Source organism: Mixophyes fleayi, chromosome 1, assembly GCF_038048845.1.
Source record: "Mixophyes fleayi isolate aMixFle1 chromosome 1, aMixFle1.hap1, whole genome shotgun sequence".
In the NCBI taxonomy this organism is placed as follows: domain Eukaryota; kingdom Metazoa; phylum Chordata; class Amphibia; order Anura; family Limnodynastidae; genus Mixophyes; species Mixophyes fleayi.
Window position 1 is genome coordinate 226,477,247 of NC_134402.1, and position 23,796 is coordinate 226,501,042.

The following is a 23,796-nucleotide window of genomic DNA, read 5'->3' on the forward strand; positions in this document are numbered from 1 at the left end:
TGCAAAGAGCCCTCTCCTATATTTCTATAGTCAATATGGCAAAGTGACCACCTTTGCGATAGTGACCGGAGATCCCATTACCGCAATGATCTCCCCATAGAGCAGAGCTGAAAAATTCCACAGATTTTCATCACTTGTTAAATCGCGGAATAGAGCAGTCCCCATAGACATCTATGGGGACTGCTCTGTATTTAGAAAAAAATGCAAAGCAGCAGATATCTGCTGCAATGCACTATTAATAAATTTGGATACTTAGTTTTGTGTCTATTATCGAAAACTGCAGTTTTCTGGGAATTTACAGGGAAATAATTATGAATAAACAGGCCCCCATGAGAGTAAGGCAGGTGGGCAGGAGATGGAATGTAATGGAAAAGTTGGGAGTCTAGGGAAGTCATGTCCTGTCCATAAAAAAAACCTGGTGGAAGGAGCATGCCAGGGAAAAAAGCTAGTAAACAGCAGTCATGTAAAGGAAAATCTAGTAAGTAGGATGTGCGGATTATTATGACTGAAGAGGTCATGTGGAGAACATGCTTTTCGCTCACATTCCCCTACCCACCAGCTTTCCGTGTCATACCCTCTGCCCACAAACACGCTTCTACTACTCCACTGCACAATCTGCAGCAGACTGCCTGATGTGTAGAATGGGGCTGCGGCGGTCACATGACCTGGCTGCTGGTGTTATGCTGGGACGTAAGGTGACGGGCACCAGTCCTACGGTGTTGTTACAACATAGCGGCATATACCTTACCGGAAGCAATCGTTAAGATGACCAAATTATCGCATGCGTTCATATTGTGGAGGAAGAGGAAGTGACTAGTGACCATCTTGTGTTCGGTAATTGAGTGTTAAAGCTTCATGGAGGAGTTGGGGAAAGACATATTTGGGATTCAGAACAACAGTTACAAGGGACCGACTAGCAATACAGGTGTGTCCACCCCTAGCCAAATATGCAGGACATTCAACAGTTCCCTCTTTATATTTTATCACAACATAACCATTTACTGTGACTGCGAATTTCTGCTCCTGTCATATGTGATCCTTTTGTGTTTCTGTTTTTACCACGTAATATACAATAACTGTTCCCAGAGTTCCATCGATTAACTGGAATCAAGTTATTGCACTTGTAAACAAAAGTACATAAAAAAAAGCAGGTAGACTTATCATGCTGTTAAAATATATATTACTACCACAATCAAAATTTCAGTATAGCATTCAATAGAACATTGTGCAGTGTATACATGGCAAAGTGGTTCATGCATATGCATCAGTATATTATGGTATCTTCAGAAATTAATCATTATGATTTTACTATGGAAAAAATACATTTTTAAGACTTGCTAAACAGACTGAAAACTTTATGGCTATATAAAAATTAGTCATAATCTGTAACCACAATTAGTGGTGTTATTATTTTATATTAAAAACATGTTTTAAAGTCTGGGTGAGCTGAAATGCAAATCTAGATCGCTGAAAAAGTTATTCCATTTTATATCATGTAAATTACGCTGTCATGACGAGACCCACCTAGGTCTGCGTGACATGTGGGTGTGAGAGAGTTAAAACAAATCTATCTGGTCTGTCTAAAATCTCGTAAAAATAGCTCATTCTCACTATTAAACATAGTCTTGTCACCACTTGGTTCAAGAGCTGACACTTTTAGGAAGTTACTCCGTACCTTACCGAAAATATTCACCACCTAAGTTAATCACAAATACTGTACAGCAAGTAATTCCCCTGCATATGTGTAGTGTACATTGAAAGAAAATAGTTTTAAAACGTGAATTCTGTAAGAATACAAAGACAGAATATTTTTAAATATGATTTAATAGGACAGGAAGATCACAAAGCTTATTGAAATAAAAAATGGTGACGACAGACTGACACACACAAAGATAATTGCAAGGTAGTAAAATGGAAATAAAACACAGAAACAGTAGAGGCACACTCACTTTTAAGTAATCTGCCGCCTGAGGAAGGCCAACCATACTTTCTATTCTATTTCCCTTACCCTTACACCCTGCTTTGTGTCTACTGTAGTCTGTCCCTCCCTTTTAGATTGTTAGCTCTCACAAGCAGGGCTCACTTATAATTGTGTCCTCCTTTTTTTGTTACCTTTCCCCATCCTCATCACTACGCCCCTGCCCTAGGTCTCCACTTCTCCCTTGTCTTTCCACCTTGCTGGCTTTAATTCTGCTAATTGCCCCCACACTCTGGGGCACAGATAAAGATTGCTTTATTTCTCTCTCTCCTCTTGCTTGCTTTAGTTAACTCTCCGTTCCACTCTCTAGCTTCTTAGTATCCTGCCCTTCACTTATGCCTCCTTAGTACAAGTAGATTGATAATTTTCTGCACTTTGTATTACCCAGTATGCCATGTCCTGTTTTGTCCTATGGTTTACTGGATTGTTAGTATACTGCACTTTGTTTTTGTAATGCCCTGTAGTTCATGGCCTCTGTTTTTTGTTTTGTTTTTCCCATGTTCTATATATGGTGCTGCGGATACTTTGTGACGCCTTATAAATGACTGATAATAATAATAATCTGAACCACCATGTAGTGTATTTCTCGTTTTCCTAGGTGTAGATGTTTATACTGAGCTGACTTAGCCTGCCCTACCCTGCTCAATGATCAAAGATTTTTATGAAAAAGTCAAGGAAATGCTTTCAGTTCACTCTTTTTGAAATGTTGTGTATCTTGTGCTTGGCTCCCATGTATTCCATTCTCTTCAGGTTGTACTAGTCTCTGCCACTGGAAAATTGTAACTTGATTTTGCTGCATCTGGATTAGGGTCATATAGGCTGCAAACTGTCAGCATTTTGTCACTGTATTTAACTTCCGTTATAATATATGTACAGTCTGAGTTCCTCTAACATGAATGTTTTCAAATTCTACATAGACAATAATGCTCTATGTACAGCGCTGCGTTGAGGCGGAGCTATCAGGCTGTGGGCCCTGGTGCGGGGATGAGGGAACCAGGGCCCCGACCCTCTACCTCCCGCATCTATGGAAGTTTCACCACTGGCGCTGCAGATCTTTTGTGGTGTCATATAAATAAAAAATAATAATAATAATGTAAGAAAAGTTACATGCAAAATGCTAGCGTTTTGTAGCCCTGTGTGATGAATTTACTGTGTTTAGTCTACAAAATGAAACCACATGTGGATTTAATGGTCTTGTGGATGGCCAACTTTTATTTTCTAAAAATATGTGAGCATCTAGTCTAAGTGATGTAATACAGTACATTTTTTGAGTTCGCGGTGAAGGTTACATAGCCTGTATTAAAGTAATTCTATCGTTTTCAAATAAGCATTGCCCAAGCGATTGTGTTGTGTTTCCAAGGCACAAAGTAATTTATTTTAGCAGATGCAAAGTTTAACAATTCAATACATGATTATAATACAGTACAGCCAATACCAAAAGATAAATACATACCGCGCTCACTGCGCTCTCACGGGTACCAGTGAACAGTGTTTCACTCCAGAATACTGTGGTCAGAGAATGACTGAAGCCAGTGGGAGCACAGCCATATTATATACACTCAGTGTTACAGAGAGAACAATGCAGATGACGTGGCTTGCTTCTATAGGTCCAGACTTCAGGTGGGTCTAGTGTAAACAGGTCATAGGCTAAACCCCCTCTAAGGCTGAGGGTCAACATTCCAGATGATTCTCCCGCCCAGAAACCAGTTTAAGCTAGTCTATGTACACATTACAGTCAATATAACTTTAAGTATTTATTCCCTAACATCACTAACTAGAGTATGTGATGTGCGATCTTTACGGCGAAAGAACCAGACAACTGCTGATGAATAGGGGATTAAAATGTTGATATCAGACATGACACATTTCCTATAACCTGAACCTTAAATAACACTAAAGTGTACATATAATCACAATATATAAACTAATAATAAACTAAATACTATCTGCTCATAAATCACTGTGGATCGGAATCATTATAAATATGAAATATATAAATAAGTAAAAGTTGTAGTGCGAGTGTGTGCGTATTTTACAGCGTGATCGCACTATGCCACGTGTAGCGTGGCATACTAAGTGCAATCACACGATAAAACAATATTAACCAATATACTTTCGTTCATCCAATTATACGACTTTGACACCTGTCACACTGAAGTGAAAAGTAATTCCTCATTGTTGCATTATGTATTTAGACTGTCACTTAAGTTTTTATTTGTATCAGTCTAGTAATTTGCATTTAATTCATCTTTAAGTTCTTTTTTTGTTCACTTCAAACCATTTTTAATAAAGTTGAATGATATGTAACCAGTAAGATTTTGTTTCTTCTTTATGAGCATACTTACAAGTCTATTTATGACCCATCTAATATTGCTCATGTTAATTAATACATGTTATTGCAATGATCAGAAATTAATGAATTTGCCAATTTCTTAAAATTGATTAGCTCGGACAGTGGCTCCAGAAGGAGTTTGTCCCAGCGAATAATCTATAGTACAGGCCCTTATGGCCCTGTACAATTTGAATTGGGGAGGAGCACGAAGCCTGCTGGGGAGGATCCAAACCTCCTTCTCCTGCAATACTATTCCCATAGGATGGAGTTAGCTGTCGGGATTATGCTCCGAATTTCTGAGCTTGATAAATAGGGCATAACACCTATGGGGACTGTATTTGTGATCAATGAGGCAACCACCACAGCAGATATGTGCTGTGATCGTCTAGTAATAAATAGCCTTGTTACTTGATAAAGCGGTTATACCCGAAAACTACAGTTTTTAGGGGATTTAGGGACCTATTTATGACTCGTTTATTACATCAAAATCCCCCGAAAAGTGACATTTTCGGGGGACAGACGCTTTTTTAAGTAATGTTGGCATTTATTAAAAGGGCATAGCAGCAGATATCATAGATCCTTCATTGCATCTACCTGCTCTTTCCTCCCGTCACTATTGCATAGGTGGCCACTTTGCTTTAGTGACCGTAGAGGACATTCGAGACAGGTCTTCGCAAGAACAGCAGTTTTTCGTGACTGCTGTTCCTAAAGAAGAACTTTTAATAAGTAGTCACAATATTCCAATCCTTATCTTTGCAATAAGGATTGAAATTAATCGTGTTTAAAATGCGGTGGATAATAAATATGCCCCTTAAACTCCTTCAGAGTTTCATGAATAGGCCCCTTAGCCTCAAATTAACGCTTTACTTTATGTATGCAAAGTAACTTTAGCACACACAACCTTGTTTGTTTTTAATCAACATTTACGTTCATATATATTAATGAACGCATTTTGAATGCAATCCATTTCGGTCCTTATCACAAATAGAAGGATTGAAATATCTTTTAAGATTAAAAATCTTCAACAGAAACAGCAGTCAGGAGAAACTGCTGTTCGTGCAAAGTTGAAAACTTACTTTTATTAATGTCTCTTTTCTCCAGGTGATGAGTGCAATCCCCAGCAGATTTGAAACTCCATGTGCACATGCGTTGTCAGAAAAGCACATGCGCTATTTAGCTTTGCTCTTCGGATCAGAGCTGAAAAATAACACGTACAGAAATGTATGCCAGCCTGAGCGATATCTGCTGCGATGCACTGTTAATAATATGTGAATGATATTTAATTGTGCGTCGGTCCTCCGAATATGGTCGTTTTCAGGAGATTTTCATGACAAAAAGAAATAATAAATAGGCCCCTTAATGTCCTAACTGTACCGATAAGATGAGGTGATCTTTACGGTAACAGAAAATGAAAAAAACATGGCGATGCAGAAGAAATGTTCATTAATAAGAATATGTTTAATCTGTTTTGATTGTTGATTCATTTTACATCCACAAAAATGATCTGAAAGTAATATGATGGGATTTTCTCATGCTACCAAAAAATAAGCAATATCTTAGCAATTATAATACCTAATTTTTTAAATTTTTATTTTTTAGATTGTAGCTAAAACTACACAACACAGCAATGAACTTTGATGTGAGGTCCTCAGATCAACCAGAAGTGTATCCTTCAGATGTCATCAGGCCATTGTTCGAAAACAACAACTTAACCGTCAAAGAGGAACCACCTGAATGGTTGATATCTGATGTCAGGTCGATTCCTGAGGCTCAGTATGTATATATTTCTGCAGAACCGGTTCAGTCTGCATCTTTTGTGGTGAGCACTGAGCAGTACGTTAAAGAAGAATTTGAAACAAGTTCTTTTTCTAAACAAAGTAGATGTCCTAATGTGGATAAAGAAATTAAAGATGAAAAAGACAATAATGCCCAATCATTGTCTGGGAAAATAAAATTGTGTTTAAGGAAAACCATAAAAAGAGAGCGTGTTATTGAGACTGAGTTACAAGTAAAACATGTAAAAGACGAGGTAGAAATGGACTTTCCAGTTGAACAACATGGTTTGAAAAAAATGAAGACTCCCAGACATAGGCGAAGAAAAAACAGTCATCGGACAAACAAAGTTAAGCAGCCTTGCCGCTCTCCAGCTACAGAACCAAAGTTTTTCTTTAAATGTGAGACATGTGATAAAGTCGTCAAGCACCTAGCAAACTTCATTGACCATCAGCGAATACACACAGGAGAGCGTCCTTACAAATGCATGGTAAGGAATAGATTAGGGCAAGACTTTATATGATGTACTGGCTTGGACTTTGTTTAGAGACCCATGTCCAATTTCACATAAGTAATTCCTGTTATTTTAAAGGGATGTCCAAGTAGGAATATATTGTGCATGCAGCCACGTTATCCCTATTGTTAATGATTTCTGCCTTTCATTTTTGTTTTTGCAATTTTTAATTACCTTGTGCCTTATGAAAAGTTGGTCACAAATTGTACAGAATTTACACACACAAAAGACAGTCATAAAAATAACATATTTACGCCTATATTCTGAGCCTTATGCATCTTAAGATCTATGCAGGTCTGCACCAGTAGCATATGTGTTCAGGACACTTACGTCCCACTTACAGACATGTTTTTTTCTTTATTTTTTTGTGTGTGCAACAAACGCATTCGCTATTGGGCATCAATAACATCTCTAATAAAGTAGAAACAACTCCCCGTCTCATGTTTTGCTTAAACATACACTATATAGACAAAAGTATTCGGATGCTTGACCATTACACCAACAAGGACTGTAATGACATTGTATTCAAATACATATACTTTAATATGGCGTTGGTCCCCCTTTTGCAGCGAAAACAGCTTCCAATCTTTCCACAAGACTTTCCACAAGATGTTGGTAGTGTTTCTGTGGGAATTTATGCCCATTCATTCTGTAGAGAATTTATGAGGTCAGGCACTGCTGTTGAATGAGAAGGCCTAGCTCGCAATCTCCGTTCCAGTTCCTCTCAAAGGTGTTCGATGGGGTTGACGTCAGGATTTTCCACCAGTGGACCAGTCAAGTTCTTCCACACCAAACTCATCAAACCATGTCTTTGCAGTTCTTGTGCACTGGGGCACAGTCATGTTGGAATAGAAAAGGGCCTTCGCCAAACTGTTTCCACAAACTTGGAGGCATAGCATGGCCCAAAATGACTTGATATGCTGAAGCGTGATTCGTCACTGCACAGAATACATTTCCACTACTCCACAGTCCAGTGTCGGTGTGCTTTATACCATTCCATCCGACACTTGGCATTGGACTTGGTAATGTGAGGCTTGCGTGCAGCTGCTCGGCCATGGAAACCCATTCCATTAAGCTCCCGCCGCACAGTTTTTGTGCTTACATTAATGCCAGTGGAAGTTTGGAACTCTTCAGCTATGGAATCAGCAGAGCCTTGGCGACTTTTACGCACCATGCGCCTTAGCAGTCGCTGACCACACTCTGTGATTTTACATGGTCTTCCACTTCATGGCAGAGTTGCTGCTGTTCCTAAACGCTTCCACTTTCTAATAATATCACTTACAGTTGACCGTGGAATATCCAGCAGGGATAAAATTACACAAACCGTCTTATTGCAAAGGTGGCATCCTATCACACTGCCAAGCTTGAAGTCACTGAGCTCTTCAGAAAGACTCTTTTTTTTTTTTTTTTTTTTGTATCATAAATGTTTGAAAATGGAGACTGCATGGCTAGGTGCTTGATTTTATACACCTCAATGGATCTAATTGAATTACGGCAATTCAATAATTAGCAGGTAGTGTGACTGGATCACTAATAAATAACTTATGGTAGAAATTTATTGAAAGGAAATAGTGCTGGGTGCATATTTATATATTTGCCAATGCACTTATTTTTGATATTGTGTATATTTTGATATAGGAAATCGTTATATCTGAGACCAGGGTAGAAAATTATTTTTTTCTGTCTTAACCTTGTTAAAGGAAATGCCTTATTTCTGGTGTATATATCTAAACACAGACTCATTGTATCAGAAAGTCTTTTGTGTATCGTGATGTGGGGAAATGGCTTGTTTGGGGTGTGTACCTTTCTTTTGAAATGTGTATTCTGCAACTGTTGGAAGAAAGGACTCATGCTAAATTCAGGTTAATTAGACATTTTGGCTTGCTAGTAGACTTCCTGGCTCTGAAATAAGATGCAGGAAATCACAGCAAGGTTTTTAAGATATCACAGATAAGCGTTAATATTGTTAGCTTTGCAATGCATGTAAATCCATGTTTGTGTAAACACATGACATCCTGATTCTAAAAATAGCTTAGACTTCAAGGGGGCTGGCTTACCCTTTGAAGCTGTGTCCAAAAAAAGCACTGGGTTGTATTGAAAGATTGTTCTTCTTGTTTCATTTGACCTGATCACTGGTACCTATAATCAGTGAAGAGCAAATAAACATCACTTGCTTCAAAGAAATGCTTGAAAATATCTTCTATGCTGAAAATCATGTGACCTACAGATTAGACCCAAAATCTAATCCGTTCCCGACTGTTTCTGAGGTTTGGACCCAGTTTTTCTGGCTCTGCCTGCTACCTTGCAGCTATGGTCAGTATGATAGGCCAGGGGGATCCATCCACAGCAACCCTGATCCATAGTAAGAGGTCAGGAGTACCAGCCCAGGTACACCAGTAAGGGGGTACCCCAGCAGTGACAGGTACCCAGAAGAAACCTGGTATCGGATGCTGGTTATGGAGTCCAGTGGTGGCAGCATTGTAAGCCCCTCCTACTTTGGCAAGAGGGTGCACTTGGTATAACGTAAGGGAACGGTGGCAAAGTAAGCCCAGCCGGTTCCCAGCAAGAACGGACAGGGTGGCATAGGCGTCCATCCTGTCATAGCAGGTGTGGTCATATACTTTTGCCCATATAATGTACACACAAAAGCTTAATATATGCCTAAGCGAAAAAGAAATTACCAATTGGCATCAGCGGTGCAATCGCAAACAGCCAATCACAAGCAGTTTGCTAGTACCGACCAGCTGTAAATAATATATCATTCTTTTTCTAGGTCTGCGTCCCATCGCAATTGTGCGTATGCGCTCCTTACTTTACTTGGCCAATGCTAGATCGCCCCCATCCCACGCCTCCAGACGCAGGCTGGTGTAAGTGGTAAAATAACGCGAATCTGCATGTGTGTATGTACGTGCGCCCACTATCTGGGCATATGCAGAACGATGTTACGCAAATTGCCATAGTTCTCCCTTATCTTTTATGTTCCTCGTTCTTTCTACTGCAAGCTGTTTGAATTTGCCGGTTTGCAACCCATTGTACCTGCTAGCAACTGTTTACTATTGAAACTACAATTACCATGATGCTTTGCGTTTGAATATTCTAATATTTGACCTCAAACAGAACACCTGTTAACTCTGCAGCCATGCTTCTATTTGCATGCCTGTGTTACAAAAAAAACCCAGTACAATATGTTAAAGAGTTAGGCACTGTCGTTGAGAGCTGGAGTCTGAATTCTGGGCTAGTGAACACAAAAGTTGAATGTAATCCATTCTGTATCTGTGATTGGCATACTTACCAAAGCTGAGGCCATTGTATTCAAAGCTTGGAAAAAGTAAGTTAGCTACTACTGCAAGGGTGGCCAACCAGTCTGAGCCTATCAGACAAAATATATCCATAGATACGGCAAAGAGCCAACTTTACCTTTTATATAAGTGTGCATAAACATATACACAGTATAAACATGTGCATACATAACGCACACACATATATTTAAAATAAAATATAATTTACTAATATCTTGCTAAGTGAAAAAGAAGATATCTAACATTGCCAAAATGTTAAGAATAATAATCAACTCAGCTCTTACCTTGCTGTTGTGTCCAGCAGAGGAGGGTTGAAAGGGTACTGTCTGTCCTCACTAGCTCACGGTGCTTCTGTATCCACAATCGCTGCGGAGGGAACAGTTGAAGTGGGGATAAAAAAGTTATAAATAGACAACATGCCCATCAGACCTCTTCACATTCTCACCACACCTCACATGCCATGAGATATGCACACATGCCCCATACATGCCAATCAGCCCCCCTCACATGTCCCATACATGCCAATCAGCCTCATCACATGCCCCATACACGCCAATCAAACCTCCACACATTCCAACAGATATCCACATGCTCCTTACTTACCTTTCACACAGACACTGGAACCCGTGCAAAGGAAGAAGGGAGAGCACATTACACACTCTCCTGCTCCTTCCCTGAATGGATACCAGTGATAACTGTAGTGTGACCTCCCTGCGTTATGCAGAGGTGGTCACATGACGCAAGCTGCTGTCAGATGCGCTGAGGCTCCTGGCTTGCTAGGTGATTCTCTGTGGCTGTCGGCAGTGCTCCAGGGGCTGACAGCCACAGAGAATCACCCAGCCATCAAGGTGCCTCAATTTTAAAGTCAGAGAGCCACATGCGGCTTGAGCGACGCGGGTTGGCCACCCCTGTACTCAAGTATTAGATTAAGTAATAATATGATACTGAGATCGATCAACTTTGTAATAATAGTTGGTAGTTTTTTGTTTCTTTTATGTAAATAATGGCAATTAATTAAAGAGGTTTTCCACTGTAAATCAGTGCTTCTTAAACCTGGTGCTCAGGACCCCTAACAGTGCATGTTTTCCAAAACTCCTTGCTTTAGCACAGGTGTATTCATTACTGACTGACACATTGTAACAGATTCACAGGTGCTATAATTATTTCCCTTGTCACCTGGAAAACCTGCACTGTTAGGGGTTCTGAAGGTCTGGGCTTGAGAATCACTGATCTAAATAACTCCTAGGGATAAATTTATCAACTTGCGGGTTTGGTTGCTATAGGCAGCATCTCCACTTTTTCAAACTCACAGCTTGATAAATTTACCCCCTGGACTAAATCTTCTCCTTTCTCAATAATAGTTTTTCCCCCTGGAGCCCCATCATTCAACTTTTTTTTTAGCCAGGTCCTGGCACTCACACATAGCTATGACTTCTGCCGAATACCTTTTTGGTGCTTCTCCATTCTTAGCATAGTAGTACACACAGTGGATCTAAGCATTGCAGTTACAGCCTGTGTCAACCTCTCCTACTTTGGAGAGAGACAAACAGTGCTGAAGGTGATCGGCAGATTGTCCTAGCTGTATGCAAGTGCCAAGATAAATGCAACTAATGGGGGTATTCCCAGAGAGAATGGACCCAATTTATTATCGGCAAGGGATAGGATTTAGTACAACCCTGTAAATCAAAGTACACCTTTATATTTTTATTAATGTTTTATACATTTGAGCTCACTATATGCACTTGAACCTTATTTCTATGAGAGCATTGTTTCTCACTCATGATAGCTCAATCTTGTAAATTTTCAGACACAATGCAAAACCTGTGGTGGTCTTTTCTGTGAAGACCGTCATTCCGGCAGGATTACGAGCGACACAACAATTTCAGATGCTTTAATCCCGACATGGAGGAAATAGTGACTTGAGAAAAAATTGACAGACAACAACTCCGGACTAAGAACACACCGGCGGGTCCTCGCATCGCCTCCTTAATAGCAGGCATGTACCTGTCGCCATTTGAACTTGTGCCAATCTCCGCGCCGGTGTGTTCTTTGTCTGGAAATGTCTGTCACTATTTTCTCCATGTCGGGATTAAAGCATTCGCAATTTTACTGGCGCTCCTAGTCTTGTCGCATCAATGCTCTTCAGAAACTCCTCCCCCACCTATGCAAAACAGTGATTTCAGTGATATTTTAACTTTGAGCTGTTTGCTTTAATAAGCTTCATAGATTTCACCCTGGTCTTCTACTAATCTAGTTTCTGTCTGCATTACTAGGTATGCAAAAAGAACTTTATTCGCAACTCAGACCTCATTAAGCACCGTATGGTACATTCAAAACTGCGTCTATACAAATGTAAAACATGTGGAAAGAAATTCAAGCTGTCAGGAGCCTTGAGTAAGCACAGCAAAGTACACTCTGACCAGTGTCCCTTTAAGTGCGAATCTTGTGACAAAAGATTCAAACGATCATCCTGTCTCATCAAGCACATGCGCAGTCACACAGAGGAGAAACCCTTCACCTGTGACATCTGCAACAAATGCTTTAAGTGGGAGGGTTCTCTACGTGAACATCGCAGGATCCACTCTGGGGAGAAGCCCTTTCAGTGTCCTGACTGCAAAAAAAGCTTCACCCATCTTTCCACCTTCCTGCAGCACAAGAGGATACATAATGAGCACCCCTTGTTTCCTTGCGATATCTGTGACAAATCATTCAATCACAAGCCCAATCTTCTCAACCACAAGAGAAGGGTCCATAAGTGACCATTAGCAGTTTATACTTTCATTAATAAGGAAAGGCTTCTGGAAATTTGAATTGTTAAGATGCTCCATTGGTACATAATAAATATGTTCTTTGAAGAATAATCTCTTTTATTAGACGTGAAATGTATTCTTTAAAATCCTTGTTAATTTGTGGGATGACCCTTTCATAAGTGTTAGACAAGAGGCACATTACACAGGGGATGTACTGAGTACATAATGTGCATATATAGCAAGTATCTGAACGCCAGCTCAATATCTCTGATCCACAGGTTGTGACAAACTTAACTTGATACAATATAAATAAACTAGCGCAGCCACTGGTTAATACAAGGTTCAAATACAGATGAAACACACACCCTTTCTGCACCAGGACCATGTTTCTTACCTTTCTAGAACATAATATACAAATATGGCTCAGTGGTTAGCACTTCTGCCTCACAGCACTGGGGTAATGATTTAGATTCCTGACCATGGCCATATCTGTGTGGAGTTTGTATGTTCTCCCCGTGTTTGCGTGGGTTTCTTCTGGGTGCTCTGGTTTCCTCCCACTCCAAAAACATACTGGTAGGTTAACTGGCTGCTATCAAATTGACCCTGGTCTGACTATCTGTGTGTGTGTGTGATAGGGAATTTGGACTATAAGCTCCAATGGGGCAGGGACTGATGTGAGTGAATTCTCTGTACAGCGCTGCGGAATTTGTGGCACTATATAAATAAATAATGATGTATATTACAACAGTCATATTACAATTCACCTTTTCATCATGCCATAGTCTATCCGTGTATTACCTGTTCACCCGCACCTCCTCATTTACCTTACCTGCTGCCCAGTCCTAGCTCTGTTAAAGCAGTATGATTTTTTACTTAAAGCACTTTCTTGACAGGATGGTTTAAGTTTGCTGAGTAACAGCTTAAGGCATAAAACCATAGATCACTTAATTGAGCCATGTGTATTTGGGATGCTAGAAGGCCTGCTGTATTGCAAATAGCTGTAAATTGTCGTGTGCAAAGTTCATTATCATGAATCATCTTTATTTTATACAGCGCTAGTAATTGTAGAAGGCCAGAGCACCCAAGGGAAACCCACACAAACATAGGGGGAACATAGAAATGCCACACAGATAATACCTTTGTTGAAATAGAATGCCTGTCCCCTGTATTGTGGTGCAGTAAAGGCTAATCACTGTGCCACCCAAGCACTTGGCTATATAAATGTTTGGAATGCAAGGAAATCAAACTGTATAGCACAGGCTGGTAAGTATGAAGTTATTTTAGAGCATTTTTGGGATTAAGGACTACCCTTTTACAAATTTATGGCTGTAACCACTATCATCATCATCATTTATTTATATAACACCACTACTTCCGCAGCACTGTATAGAGAACTCTGTACTCACATCAGTTCCTGCCCCAATGGAGCTTACAGTCTAATTTCCCTAACACCCACACACACACACACGGAGACTAGAGTCAATTTGATAACAGCCAATTAACCTACAGTATGTTATTGGAGTGTGGGAGGACCCGAATGAAACCCACACAAACACGGGGAGAACATACAAACTCCACACAGATAAGACCAATCAAACTCATGTCCACAGTGCTATGAGGCAGAGGTACTAACCACTAAGCCACTGTGCTGCCCCATACAACATTATTTTTTATTTTCTTATTAATGTTATAAAGGTCAGCTTTAAAACTTGTTTATACTGAAATTAAGTTACTTCTATCAGGTTGATGGCCTTCTATAATGAAGTGAGAATCACTATAATGGAGGACTGTTATATATTGCAAGAAAGTGCAAATTCCCTGCAGCTGACCAAATGACTAGGCTAATGGTGTCACACTTACATCACAAACATGCAGTGGCTGTAAAAATGTGGATTGTTTGATCTTTGTGAAAGACACAACGTTTTAGTACATGACATTCTCCTATAGATAAAATGCCCTGAGGGGGTAATTCTACTCTTAAAGTCATCAACTCTGCTTTAGGCATTGTTTCAACTTCCATAGGCAGCTTACGATAGTTTTTCTCAGATTCTTTATCACGTCTGGCTACTTCAGGTGGAATGACATGGAAATATTCAAAGATTCTCTCTAGCTGTACCAGTAGTTTTACAGTTCTATTGCCTGTCCAACGCCTTATTATGTTGTGCATTTTCATCCACTAACTAGTTTTCTTAGCTTGTTGGCCTCCACTTTGATTACTGATGAGGATGCAGCATATTAGGACAGTATGTTTGGTTATGTCAGTACACTGAGTATACGTTGGGCACTGGATACAGTAACAGTTATCAATCCTGAAGCCTGTGAAGAAACCAATTGTCAGGTTAGCTCACGAATAGATGAGTGAGATCCTGCTGTCTCAGTAGGAGTTAGCTAGACTTCCCTAGAGGCGTGGAGGTGTAAGGTATTCACCAGAGACTCCCGCAAGGGAATTTGGGCTTCAGCGGCTTCCACCCTGCCGGTCGTGGCCTCCTAGTCGTTCCCAGTGAGCCAGATAGAGAAATCTTGATAACAGAAGAAATCCAATTCGAACATCAAATGGTGATAACGATTACCACTTTATTGTAAAATATAGTACAAAGTTCACTGAAGGTTGTGTAAACTATATGATGATAACAGTAATATACCATCAATGAAATTCAATAATGCAGACTGAAGACTAATAGCAAATCACCACTATATCACTGAGGAGTGGAACGTAATACAAAGTTCGATGAAGTACGAGAGATGACAGCTCAATGAATCCAAATGCCTCAACGATGAATCACAGTTCACTATAAGATGTAAACGAGCCAGCATAGACAACAATGTAGATAGAGTAGATAGCAAGTGTTGTTCCCATGGGTAATTGCCACAGGATTATGGAACAAAGCAGCAGTAGTCAATAATGCAGGCCGAATAGGTAGCAGATGTTGATCACAGTGATTACCACAAGTAGTGGTACTGCTGCACAGAGAACAGCAAAGTCCAGAAACATACAACAACGATGAGCCACAGCTTACCACAAGGATGTGGAACGGAACAGCAGCAATCAGCGGTGCAGACAAGATGAGTAACGGGCTTTGATCATACCGATTACCACAATAGTGGAACTAGTGTATAGCTATTAGCAGAGTCCAGATACAAGCAGCGATGAGGCACAGCTTACCACGGAGATGTAGAACACAGCAGTAGTTAGTGGTGCGGAACAGGTGGACAGTAGAAGTCGATCACAACGATTACCCGGAGATGTAGAACGTGGCAGTAGTAGTCAGCAGTGCAGGCCGAGTTGGCAGTGGATGCTAATCACAGCAATTTACCACAGGTAAGTGGAACAGGTGCATAGAGATCAGCATAGTCCAAACACAGCGATGATGTACAGCTTACCACGGAGATATGGAACACGGCAATAGTAGTTAGTAGTGCAGGCCGAGTAGGCAGTGGATGTTAATCACAGCAATTACCACAGGTAAGCAAAGAGATGTGTAAAGATCAGCATAGTCCAGACACCCAGCAGCATAGAAGCACAATTACCACAAAGATGTGTAACACAGCGGAGGCATCAGAATCAGGTCAGGTATGACTTGAAGCAGCAATGCAAAGGTGAAAGGAGGGACCTTATAAAGAGAAACTGACCAATAGGAGAACTGGTGAACTGGTCACACAGGTGAACTAATCACAGATACAAGGCATAGCTGACAGCCTGTACTAAGAAGAGAGATTTAAAGTGACAGTCAGTGTTTAGAGGTTTGGGTAGAGACAACCGGGGAACAAATTGTGACACCAAAACTGTGTCCAGTGGTCTGTTTTATACATTTTTGGGTTGTAAAAAACAGTGATTGTACTCAAAGATAACACCAAGATCATTCTTCATTGGTTCAAAGTTCAGGATAGTTCAGGTGCAGATCATAAGTCAGTTCAAACGATGCTTCTCCAAAGGTGGGAGCAACTCGCCTCAACAGCTGTGTACATATTTTGCCTCAGGCGAACCGCTCAAAATTCAAGTTAAACTAGCCTATTAACATATGCTACACAGAGTATTATTGAGTATCAATCTCATACTAATCATAACAAGCGATCGCTTCTCTGATGATAATGGATTTCTGCTGGTGAAATGTGGATTAATATAAGACCAAACACAATACATTTCTTATGTCCTGAACCCGAAATATCTTTAATGTATGTTTACCATTTTGCACTAAAACTCTTAAGTGATTTATATTATTAATAAAAGAATGTCAGTTGAAAGGTTTATTTAAAGTGAATTATTTACAAGTGTAAGTGTATGAATATCAGTATATTTACTGTGTTTTCCTATGCGATTGCGTAATTAAATATAGTACGCAGTTGCGTACAAATCGCAATCACCAATATTTATTCATTTAAGCGTCTCAATCCAATAATTTGACTTTGACAGCCCAAGCTTTGATAGTGCACAAATTTATCACCTAATTGCATTTTCTATCTCAGGATTGTAATATAATCCTTCATTTCTGTGGAACCTGTACCTCACTACCATCACATTGTCATTTTCTGTGGTCGCCTCAGTTGAATGTTTACCACACTTCAACACAGTAGGAACAAATCTGTGTTACGGCTAATGGTGTATTATCATAAGCTTGCAGAACAGGGTGATAAGGTCTTCACCTGTAGCATAGGAGGCAAAGCAGGGAAATTAGCCTCAGTAGGCTGATCAATTTAAGCAGGTTGCACATGCGCCCGGCTACCCTGCATGCAGGGAAGTGGCGATTAGCAGCAGAGTGTCCTGACCGTTGTCTTGGCACTGGCCAGGGCACAACCAGAAGTGATGTCCTGTTCGTCAGGGAGACGGCCAGAATACAGGGAGACTAAAACAGCGAGCCGCGGTGGCTAAAGGCACCACCACGGATTGTAACAATCTGAAATATAAGCCATTTATTATAAAGTCCAACTATAAGGAGCTTACCTATACTAGCTATCAGTTCTTGTAGCCATTCCACTAAACCTGAGAACCACTAAATATTTCTGAGGTACTCGAATTATGGGGTGGGAGGTCAGTTGGGGAATGGTAAAACAGCTAGGTTCCTCAGTTTGAAATCTCCCAATATTTGGCAAGCCGATCACGGGTTCACATGCAAAGAAACTTGAGTATTGAGAGACTGGACAGAATGAACAGACAATAGACCACCCCACAAGTGTTGATGAAAACCCTGTTGATATTATTAGAGTATATTTAACTACAAAGGTCTAATGAGATCATAAATGAGATTATGTTAACAGACATAGGATGATATCGGTAAAAATGTATTATTTAAATGTCATAAGCTATAAGACATGCTTCGGACAGATGGGCGTGCTAGGCATGTAGAACTTTAGTAAAATATTCTATATTGATGTTACATATTTTATTGTACCTTATATCCTTCCAAATAATGTATCAAAAATGTGGGTGAAGGGCATACAAAAGGTTAACTCCGAGCTCCAAAGGTAAATGTTTTGTAGAAAAAGAAAATGATTCTTGAGGATTGTGACTCTCTTTTATGGTAACCAGACTGATATCCACAGACAGTATGGTCATACTAAGGGGGACATGCATTACAGAAAAATTAAACATATTACTGAGATTCTGCAATAAAAATTTTTAAGGTGATAGCTTTATGCACTATCAAAGGGTGGCCAGTGAAAGTCAAATAATTGGATGAAGTAAACCAAATTAATTTTGTTTTACCTTGCGATTAGTACACCATGTGTTATGACGCAATCACACGGATTAATAAGACACAAATTTACATTTGCAGTTACACTTGTAAATAATACTCATTTATTAAGGTTCCAATCCACGTTTATTTATTAGTAAAATGTATTAGAGATTGTTTATACATAAATGATAATATATTAAAGGTATCTAAGGCTCAGGATATAGGAAATGTTTAGTGTAATTTTGATCTGCATATTACCATCTGGAATCCGCTATTATCCACAAAGAGATCGCTTCTTGTGATCGATAGTTATGGAAGATAAAGAATTAATGTTCAAAATGACATTGTGTTGGAAAGCTGATAGGTTAGTGGAAACTGGTTTAGGTCAGTTTCCTAGGCACAGCATGGGAGTAAGGTGGTAACACCTTATCAGAGGAATCCTTTGAATTAACCTATGACCCGCAGACAACTGGAATATAATTAACCCTGGGCCAATGAAGACCCCTAGACGTGATGCTTGTGTACATAGTGACATCATCAGTAGTTTTATTATGTACTGAAACTGCATATAAGTAAGCGTCTTCCCCAGCTAGATCCCTTATCCTGACTACAGACAACATGACTCTGTCTTATCCTGGGCCCGGGTGAAGCGCTAGCGAAAATGTAATGTATTCAGTGTTTTTATACTTTCCTGCCTTATTGTAATATCTTTTATGTGTTATGATGGCTTGCTGTAAAACCTGCTATATTTTGCAATTAGATATCTTTGTGCTTGTGAACCACAATAATCGCATTGGATATGGCATATAGGGACACCCATTTCCTAATGCCCTGTCGACAGAACAATTATAGGGTATATGTAGGAGCGGTTTGTCACCAGAATTACCACATGAGATTTACACTTTGCATAAAGTACTGACACGGACTGCAAGATGGGGATAGTGTCATATATTTTGACTGTCTGAGGACATCCACATTCCCGAATACATAAATTAATAAATAATAACCATGGTAGGGAAAGTTTTGTGTATCCTGGCTGTCTGAGGACATCCGCATGCCCATATACACCGATACCTAGTCATGGAGGCTACAGCCCTGTTCAACCACTGCGCATCATTTCAACAAGTTGGATCCCTCTTTAAAGCTGTTCTTTATGTAGAATTTCACCCCCGACCAGTTCCGATCTTTCAATATGGATGGTTCAGCCATGAGGCACGCAACAGTATCGCTTTCCGGGCACCCGGCATGTCTGTATATACTTCACCAGGTGTTTCTCCACAGCCTGGACCTCCTCTCTGTCCCAGGATTTCCTCCACACTTCTTTGCAAACTGAAAGGAAGTAGAGTGGTCCATTATTTCTCTGCAAAAAACAGAGAAAGCAAAGTTCTTCTGCTTAGCAAAACTGTGTGCTACACCTGCCTGTGGAAGCCATGGCTGGGCACTGGTCTCGTTTTACCGCCTTTATTCTGATGTGGAAGTGTCAACTAAACGCTTGGCCACTTGTCCCCCTATCACGGGGATTGCTCATCATCTGACATGTCGCTCTATAGCTTGACCGGTTCTGAAAATAAACAGATTTGTAAATGACCGAGGTAAAGGTCAAAAGCATATTTCAGACACCAGATTTTCCACTTATCGTCTGGATCAATGTGCATCTCGTCCAATTTCTTGCCTTTGAATTCGGCCAGTCTGTCACTCTCGAGAGCCGTTAACAGTTTGCTGATATTGGCGAGTTGGAGGGTACCTTTTGGGAGGCGGTAATACTGCCGGTGCACCCTGATGTCATGCCAAAGGAAGTCTGCCAACTGATCCAGTTCTATGTCGTTTAGGTTGAGGACCTTCGAGAGAGTGGCAATGTGCTTTTGAAACTTTGTGGAAGACAACGTGTGGAGATAATTGGCCCCACACTCTCGGGCAAACAGTCGTATGCAATCCTCTGAAGTGTGACAAGGCAGCTGGTCGGCTGAACATATAGACATTTTGGCTATCCACTCCACATTTGTCACGCTTTTCTGTGAGAAGTTCCATTGCAGCTTGCATGGCTGGTGTCAGCAGGATGGGGACTTTTCTCTCTCCTTTTCCTCGGATTTCAATGCGAGAGAAGTGCTAGCAGAACTTCCTCTCAACCTCGGAAAGCGCTATGGATACATCTTCGTGGAGATCCGAAGTATCTCTTGAGGACAAGAGAGTCAGCAACATTTTTGAAACTTCCCCTTCCCTTCTTTGATTGAACAAGGTCACCTGTGCCAGGGTGACTTTGGCAAGTAGTGCCCAGTGATTAACCATAGGCTCGGTGGATAGCCCACTTTGGTAGGCTTGTTGCTTCTCATCGAGGTACAAGTGCATCTTTTTCACATCTTCCGTGAAAGGTAAGAGTTGAGGCATGTTCCACTTGGAATCCTTAAGAGTTTTCAAGGCATCTGATGAGATCAACTTGTTCCATCACCTCATATAGCTTCCTGAAATTTCATGTGTTTTCAACCGCAGCAGTGTAGCCTTCCATCATGGCTCGGCACTCCACAATGCTCACTATCTTTTGCAGGCCGTGCCCGACCTTGAGTGCCAGTGAGGCATCTTAAATGTACCTGTCTCCTCGTCATAGCCAGCTACCAGCTTCACAGCGTCTACTACGTGCAGAAAGTTCCATGGGGCGGTAAAGTCTTCCATCCACTCCAAAGGGGTAGCTTTTCTGGACTGTAGCAGTAGCCTGCCCATTTCTCTAAGCTTCTGACGGATGTACTTGTGCCTGCCAACATCTGATCCGACCCGGTTGAACAGATGCTGTCCCATCTGCATTATGCATCGGTCATTTTGACTGCGAGTAAGACTTTATCCTGGGTCATGTCACTCAAGATCTTCCAAAAGCCACCACTGATGTCAGGTGAAACAGGCTGAGCAAAGGCGCACAGTGAATGGACTCTGTTCTTGCCAGGTGTGAGCTTGTTGTCCCTTCGGTTTAGCTTACATCTCTTCATGTGTCGCCACAGGTATTTCCTTGCAAACAATCCCTGGCAGGATACACAGTGTATGACGCCTTCAGCATCCATCTCTTTGTCTGCAAGTTTGCACAGGACCAGAACGCCATGGCCTGCCCTCATTGCCTCAGCGTTGTGTGCAAAGTTGCCCCTATTGCGAAGATGTACCACTTGCATGCACCTTTCTTTCCAGTGCTTGAGGAATTTCAGGGCCCAGGCTACTTCAGTCTCATTGCGGTGAACATGCTCCATGTGCCGGGCAATTTTTAAGAGGAGCTTCTCACAGTACAGGCAGTACAGCTTTCGTTATACGTCCTGGAGCCATCACTGTTTCTGGATAGCGTTTGGATAGACACCGCGTTGTCTCTCCGGTCCTCTGTCTTTAAAAAATGGCTAGCAGAATGTCGAGAATGGTCGTACATAGAACTCATCTCTGGGTACCTGCACTCTGCTGTGCTGGTGGGTGACAGGGCATCACCGCTGATGTCTGAACTGCTCTCCTCCCTAGTGTCAGGGGCATACTCATCTCCACTGCTCTCTGGGCTATAGTCGGAGCTACCGATGGGCTCTGTCATGCCTCACTGTCCCCACTTTACCTTCAGCAGCAGACGGATTTCACTGTGTCTTTACCCGCTTAGTGTATGAAGCATCGGTAGGTTGCAGTCATTTCCTCTTGCTGCTCCTGTTATACATTTGGATGGTACAATGGCCTCTAGCGGTGGGATGCACACACACTTTCTCCCCTCTACATTGGACACACACACACACACTTTTGTTCCTACAAATGTGACTTGTGACGACATGCCAGATTTTTATGCTGAGCATATCAGCAAAGTCCCCTACATTGATTAGCCTTGAGAAGCCTTGTGGGGACCCCACACACACACACACACACACACACACACACACACAGAGACTAAGGTCAATTTTGATAGCAGCCAATTAACCTACTAGCATGTTTTTGGAGTGTGGGAGGAAACTGGAGCACCTGGAGGAAACCCACGCAAACACAGGGAGATGAGTGGATGTTTTAGTAGAGGAACAGTTTGACACTGACTCTGATCCTGGGAGTATGGAAGATGGGCAGAGGTGACTGCTCATGTTATCCAACAGTACTTTAGTCATAAGTACACAATTAAATTGCACAGAAGGATATGTGTATTTAATGTGCATGTGATTAACACTTTATACCAATCCTTATTCCTGCTCACCTTGGAGACCATGGTATAGAATGTATCAATTATTAATACTAAATTTAAGGGATAATGAGCATAGAATTACTGCAGCCAAAGTTATGACAATTTATCAGTGAACTCCAAAACCAAAAACTCAAATTAGATGAAAAGCAAGAATATTTGTTTATTTCATTAAACACACATACACTATATGGACAAAATTATTTGGCTACACCTGGTAATTATTAAATTGAGGTGTATATAATCAAGCACCCAGCCTTGCAGTCTCCATTTGCAAACATTAGTGGTACAAAATGGGACTTTATGAAAAGCTCAGTGACTTCAAACGTGGTACTGTGATAAGATGGCACCTTTGCAATAAGACGGTTTGTGAAATTGCATACCTGCTGGTTACTCCATGGTCAGCTGTAAGTGATATTTAATAACAACAGCAACGAAGCTACGAAACGGAAGACCACGTAAAATCGCAGAGCAGGGTCAACGACTGTTAAGGCGCATGGTGTGTAAAAGTCGCTTATTCCATAGCTGAAGAATTCCGAACTTCCACTGGCATTAATGTAAGCACCAAAACTGCGGCGGGAGCTTAATGGAAAAGGCTTCCATGGCTGAGAAGCTGCATGCATGCTTGCCTCACATCACCAAGACCAATGCCAAGTGTTGGATGGAGTGGTGTCAAGCACACCGACAGTGGACTGTGGAGCAGTGGAAACGTGGTCTGTGGAGTGATGAATCACGCTTCTCTTTGGCAGTCAGATGGGTGAGTCTGAGTTTGGCGGATGCCGGGAGAACATTACCCTTGTGACTGCATTATGCTAACTGTGAAGTTTGATGGAGTAGGGATAATGGTATGCGGCTGTATTTCAGGGTTTGGGCTAGGCCACTTATCTTCAGTGAAGGACAATCTTAATGCTTCAGCATACCAAGTCATTTTGGGCAATGCTATGCTTCCAACTTTGTGGCAACCATTTGTGGCAAGCCCTTTTTTACTCCAACATGACTGTGCCCCAGTGCACAAAGCAAGGACTACAAATACATGGTTTGCTGAGTTCGGTGTGGAAGAACTTGACTGGTCCGCACAGAGCCCTAATCTCAGCCTCATCGAACACCTTTGGGATGAACTGAAATAAAGACTGTGAGCCAAGCCGACATCAGTGCCTGACCTCATAAATGCTCTACAGAATAAATGAGCACAAATTCCCACAGAAACACTCCAACATCTTGTGGAAAGCCTTCCAGGAAGAGTGGAAGCTGTTATAACTGCAAAAGGGAGACCAACTCCATATTAAAGTATATGTATTTGAATAAAA

At 41.1% G+C, this 23,796-nt stretch overlaps 2 protein-coding genes across 4 annotated transcripts in view; both read left to right on the forward strand.

Annotated features, from left to right (window-relative positions):
• The window catches only part of LOC142150977 (uncharacterized), a 34,541-nt gene extending 21,784 nt beyond the window's left edge, over positions 1–12,757 (forward strand). The window contains exons 1-3 of one of the 2 annotated variants that reach the window (XM_075206198.1): positions 755–834; positions 5,910–6,573; positions 12,170–12,757. In XM_075206198.1, the coding sequence (XP_075062299.1) occupies positions 5,938–6,573; positions 12,170–12,655 (1,122 nt within the window). In that variant the 5' untranslated portion in view covers positions 755–834; positions 5,910–5,937 and the 3' untranslated portion in view covers positions 12,656–12,757. Of the gene's footprint in view, positions 1–754; positions 835–5,909; positions 6,574–12,169 lie in introns of those variants that run through there. The other variant, XM_075206207.1, reaches the window with a different exon arrangement.
• The window catches only part of LOC142150954 (uncharacterized), a 60,418-nt gene continuing 37,444 nt past the window's right edge, over positions 823–23,796 (forward strand). For both annotated transcript variants that reach the window (XM_075206161.1, XM_075206169.1), the window contains exon 1: positions 823–925. The gene's annotated coding sequence lies outside the window, so the exon portion shown is untranslated. The remainder of the gene's footprint in view (positions 926–23,796) is intronic.